Here is a 6,000-nt window from a genome sequence, read left to right as displayed (position 1 = left end):
CTCTGCCTGACACAGACCTGCACACCGTGAAGAACCAAAGCGTCCGTCAATCTTTAGCAGCTGAAAAAGCTTTTTAGAAACCTAAAGTAAGCCCGAGCGAGGCTCTGCTGGGGAACAGAATAATGTTTATGTGATGATAATGTTCTACTTTCTATTATGTGTTAGTGGATTATGACTCAGATTCTTAATCTAATAAATGACTCAATCTCACCCATAAGTAGATCCAAACACATCCACTAACTGATGAACGTGATGTTTGTGAGTCAGAGAGAGTACGCTACTGTACAACGAGGAAGCCACAGAGCAGCGTGGCCTCGCTCGCTCACAGCGATATAACCACAGACGTTATGGTGTTTGAGGATTTCGTGTGTTTGGTCTCAGATGACATTTCGTTAAACGCTGCAGTCACTTTAATTTGATCTGAAGGAAGCTGGTGGGAGCAGAAGCCTGAGGCAGGTTCCAGCGTGGTCGACTCTTTCTAACATTCTGTTTTAGCTTGTTTACATCTGAACGTCCTCGTTTACAAGCCAGTCTAATCTGACCTGCTGCCTGTTAATCCTCAGCAAGGACTGAGCTACATTTAGTGTCCCTGCTGCTCTGGATGTTTCCACTTTACTGTCAGCTATCGCCAGGATCTCAGAAACGCTCGTTCCAGATAATCCTGTGTTTCACCCACTCTGCTCCATCCACGCTGACACAGACGCACAGATTATGTAATCTGTCTTTACACAGACGAGGCGTCATGTTAATCCTTCATAATCAGCTAGGATACACATGATCACTGCAGCCACTGCACAATATTATATATTTAAAATGCAATCGCAGCTCCCACTTACATGAGGCGTGGGCTCACCTGAGACTGGCTGATTGTGACCCACCTGTTTTCACAGCCTGGCTCGATTAGGCAGAGGATCAATGGGGGGCCCACGCCCCTCTTGGGGGCTTCAAATGTGGGACTCTGTTGCTCTGAGCTGAAGAAGCTCCTTCTGTTGTGCACGTGTTGTGTTTTCCTGTCTGCACACTGCGCTGTGATTTTGTCACAGGTCGGTCATTTAACCAATGACCATGAAGTTAAACCGTTTAAACGCTTCAACCCTAACATGCGAAACATTGTTCAAACGCCAGATGGCGCTGATGTCTTTCTCTCCACTTGCACGATAACGCTGCTCAGCGTGGAGAATCACTGTGTTGAATCATACCCAGAGCCTGATTAGCCACACTGCTTTCCACAGAGCGCGGCTCCTCCACACACTGTTGAGTCAAAGACTCCAGGCATCCGCGTGGTTACTGACACGGCCCCACGCTCGCGACCACTTCCCCCTAACCCAGCGGAGTGTTTCACAGCAGCGCACCGACTCAGAGTCTGACTGCAGACAAACACTCGAATATGAACGTGGATCTGCTGCCTGAGAGTGTGGAACAAGTATCACTATTACTGGCTGATGCGGTGTCATCATTAAACACATGCAATCATTTTACTGCACGCCAGCAGTTCCCCGTGTTGTGTTCTCATATTTGTTTCTAATACTTAAAAATACGATTTCAAAATAAATCCGCATCTGATCGAGTCAGGCGCTAACACGGAGAGCGCATGCGCAAACGTCCCGCTGGTCATAAATAAATAATAAATAAATAAATAATACGGAAAAAAAAAAAAACGTCACTCGGTTCCAAAGGTGGCAACGTCATATATGTGGCATTCAAGTGTCATTGGAATATACAGCTCACTGAAATCAATGACTGTAATAAACACAGTTTAACTGAATTTCCAGGCAAACAGCATCATGTTAGAAATATTTACTTTCTGGAGAAAACTGGATGAATAAAGTTCTGATGTCAACATGGCTTTTAAATCAAGCCAGCCTGATTTCATAGTAGTGGCTGTAGTTTTACAGATATTAGACCAATCTTCTTCAGATGGCTCTATCCAGCCTCTTCCTCCCACCTACATTTAATATAGGCAGGAGACAATTTCCTCTCAGTTTGTAGTGTTGAGTGTATCATAAACATTTGGGGTTTTTTGCACTTTCCCTTTAGATATGTTTATAAAGATTTGAACTAGAGATTTTCTCTCTTTAGACATAATATTGTTATTAAAATAAGATCTTAATTGGAGATATCTAAAAAAATCACCTCTCTCCAGGTTGTAATTAACTGACATTTGTTGAAAGGTATCTAAACCTTTTTCAGATGATATTTTCCAGCATGCAGTTACACCCAGGTCGCACCAGTTTTTAAACCTACTGTCAATATTTGCAGGCCGTATCATATGCTGTCACCGTAGTATTCTCTCTTTCAAACGTTTTATCTTTAAATTCCCTAAACCAGATACTTACTGGTGCATTCATGCAGTAGGATACTTATTTAAAAATGACTGTAACAATGATTTATCTCCAAGAATAGCCGAAAGGGGAACATGAACTTCCGCCTGGTCCGTTTCTTTCCATTTGGCGTCACATGTTGAGTCGCACCATGCAGTCAGGACTCTGACTGTGCAGCCTTATAATCATTTTCTAGACATGGACGAGCCATGCCTCCTTTATTTCTAGATAATTGCAATGTCGTATACTTTATTCTAGGTCTGTGTTTTCCCCAAATAAAATTTGAGAACATTCTTTTCCGTTCGATAAATTGCCTAGAAACACCTCGACAGGCAATGCCAGGAATAAATAAAGCAGTTTAGGTAATACCGTCATTTTTATTCATTCGATCCTGTTATGCATGTTTATTAGCAGTAGAGACCATCTATCCAAATCTGCTTTAATGTTTGCTGTTAGAGGGGTATCGTTACATTTGCAAATATCGGCTGATTCTTTGGGCAATTGAACCCCTAAATATTTAATTAAGTTTTTATTCCAATTATTCTTCGAGGAGTTTTAGAATATATTTATCTGGATTATATTTAAAGGTAAGAATTTGAGTTTTATGAAGATTTAACTTGTAACCCGAGTATGAGCCATACGCATTGAGCAAAGATAGTAATATTGGTAGGCTAATGTCAGGTTCACCAGGACATCATCTGCATATAGACAAACCTTAGACTCTTTGCCGTTAATGGTAACTCCTGTAACTTCCTCGCATTGTCGAATAGCAATGGTTCAATAAACAGTGCAAATAGAGCAGGGCTAAGAGGACAGCCACGTCTACATCCTCTTTTAAGAACTAAATCTGAGACGTCCCCATTAACCTTTATCCTGGCAGAAGGATAATTATATAAGCACCTCAAACAGCTAATAACCTGGTTATTAAAACCCGATATAAAAACTCCCATCTAACAGAATCAAAAGCTTTTTCAGATGGCAGGAATTTAAACTGTTATAAATCATTTGTTGTCTCTGTCAATAATAGGTCGAACATATCGCTCATGCGTGATGTCAAGTCCTTTTAAGCCAGAAAGAACATTCCCATCACAAAGTAGAAGCTGCAATCAGCTTTTGCCAAAGTGACTATCCTTTATTTATGCTGGTAAAGTCTCACTGACAGTAAAATAACTTGTGCTTTTAGCTTTAAAACACACAGATGAGGGCTTGTAGGACATTTTAATCAAAACAAAACGTGGATTTTATGTGAAACATAGACATGATGATGATGTCACCTATTGGTGACATCATCACCATCACCATTGCCATTAGGAATCCTCAAGTTGTGAAAGTAGTGTGATCATCCTGTGAAACAGGATGCTACATGCACACTGGCTACCTACGTGTCTATTACAAATGCATAACAAGCACACCCTGGAGTCTCCTCTTTAACTCTAATGGGCACCTTCGTTTCCAGAGTAAACGTAACGCTGTTTTCAGGAAGAATAAAAATAGTGATTGAGACTATAAGAAAATCATTACTGGTATCAAAGAGCAGGAAAGACGTCAGCTACGACTACAACTGGAAGCCTGCCATTAAAAATGTGACATTTATGGCATTCCTGCGTCGGCCTCATTTGATAAATTTAAATGTGACGACATTATGACGCTGAGTCCTCTCTAAGCCAGCTCATTACCTCACCATTAAGCTTGACAACGACCAGTTTACTCCCCACATCTGGTGACATCTCACGAAGAAAGCCACACCTCGTTACACCCACCACTACTTTACCTTCGCCGATCTTCGGCCCGTTATTATATTTCCCACTGCACGCGAACGCAGCGGGAGACGGGAGGTGGAGAGAGGTAGAGGATGAACGACAGCGAGAGAGCAGGAGAGGAAAAACACACAGGAAGACCCAGCTAACGCCGACAGTGTTGGCCTGTCCTCCAGAAACAGCGATAAAAACAGAATTACGGTTTTTATCTTTAGCTGAGATGCCGCTCCGCGAACTCTTCGTCGAGTGTGTTTGAGACCGCAGAAATGCTGTGCCGGTAGTTAGCTAGGTTACCCGTAAAGACAAAAGGGCACCTCTGAGCATAATCTTTGGATGAGAGTCGCTGTATAAGCAGCGAAAGCCTCCCGCTGCCTCCCGGCTACAGTAACGGTAGGAGAGGAAGACTGACTCCGCGGCCGACATGAAATTCACAGAGCATCTGTCAGCGCACATCACCCCGGAGTGGAGGAAGCAGTACATCCAGTATGAGGTGAGTTAGCTTCACGTTAAACCTGTACTAGCAGCTAGTTAGCACACTGGCTAACTACACAACCGGTTACTTCATTTTAGAAATCTTATTTAAACATGGCCGTCGTCCTTTAACAGGACACAGGGGTCCTTCAGCGGATGTGCTTCAATACAAGCAGCAGCAGGTCGTTAGCGTTAGCCGGGCAAACTAGGCTAGCTAGATTTGTGCTGTTGCTCTGCAGGTTTGAGCCGCGTCCCGTGTGCTGGCGTGCACGCGCGTGTCCTCCCAGATGTGTTTAGGAGACAAACCCGTTTCGGCTGAGTCATCATTTGTCGAGCCCGTTAATCTTTGCCCGTTAACCCCGGTGTCTGTCAGGGAAGAGGGGCTCAGGTCGACCTTTGAGCGATCAATGCCATTGATCTCTGCTGGAGCCTAATTTGCACGAGGGTCTGTCAGTGTAAACAATAACATACATGATCAACACTGCAGCCCCTCACCCTGCAACTGACCGCATGCTGTGCTCGTCAAGGTTGCTGTGAGCACTCTGAACCAGACAAAGCTCTTCAGCACCGTCATCCAAATACCAACGGAGGAAATGTCAGTGAGACCCAGCAGAGCATCGGGGACTCAAAGGGACTCGTGTAGGCCCTGTGTTGGTTTTTCACGCTGAATTGGCTGTATTACAGATAACGGCTCATAGTCACTGCCAGTGTTTGTTTTCTGCTTTCTTTTTACTTTGTGAACTAACTGAAATAAAACCGTTGTTCTCAGAGTTCTCGTGTTCCCACTTGCCCCAACAAGAGTTCCTGTTTAGAACAATAAGTTTCTGGGCTTTAAATCCCAGCAGTGGATTAATAATACCAGGTCGAGTGATGTTTGTGCAGAGCCTCAGGCTCTAACGTGTTTACGTATTCATTTTTGGCAAAGTTCTGATAATTTGTTAGCTTCAGATATGAGCAGAAGGAAACCTTTTGTCAACTTACAACCAAATCCTTACTTGCACCGTGAAGCCCCAAAGTTAGTGTAGAGTCTTGAAGCGGCAGGCATAGACCACGATAATCCTGCACCTCTGCGTTCACATGCAATCAGTGTGTATTAAAGTGGTTGAGTCCAGTTGCAACAGGCCAATAAAAACACATGCATCAAATATCATCTGCTGTTACAGCCTCTGTCAATATGTATGTGTGGACATAAGCTATAAAGTTGCATCGAGAAGTGTTGTACACCACCTTGTTGTGGCTGGACTTCAGTGTCGTGTTCCTGTCTTCAGGTTTCCTCTCGTAGCTGTGAGCAGCGGTGTCGGCCTTTTTGGTGACAGTATTTGCACTGCTCACAGTCACAGACTGGTACAGCTGCACAGGCTTTAGTCAGTGTCACTGAATTTGCTAGCATGACAAAACTGGACCCATCAGGATGAGTAGGAGCTTGTTTGTTTAGCTGAAGCATTGATTGG

General features: G+C 43.6%; 1 protein-coding gene across 2 annotated transcripts in view; it reads left to right on the top strand.

The window, feature by feature from the left end:
• The first annotated feature begins 4,137 nt into the window (after positions 1 to 4,137).
• Positions 4,138 to 6,000, top strand: part of LOC102779432 (solute carrier family 53 member 1) — a 41,102-nt gene continuing 39,239 nt past the window's right edge. For both annotated transcript variants that reach the window (XM_087850549.1, XM_087850548.1), the window contains exon 1: positions 4,138 to 4,568. In XM_087850549.1, the coding sequence (XP_087706675.1) occupies positions 4,500 to 4,568 (69 nt within the window). In that variant the 5' untranslated portion in view covers positions 4,138 to 4,499. The remainder of the gene's footprint in view (positions 4,569 to 6,000) is intronic.

The sequence above is a fragment of the Neolamprologus brichardi genome, chromosome 14, assembly GCF_056152115.1.
Source record: "Neolamprologus brichardi isolate AB-2024 chromosome 14, ASM5615211v1, whole genome shotgun sequence".
In the NCBI taxonomy this organism is placed as follows: Eukaryota; Metazoa; Chordata; class Actinopteri; order Cichliformes; family Cichlidae; genus Neolamprologus; species Neolamprologus brichardi.
This window is presented reverse-complemented; position numbering and strand designations above follow the sequence as displayed.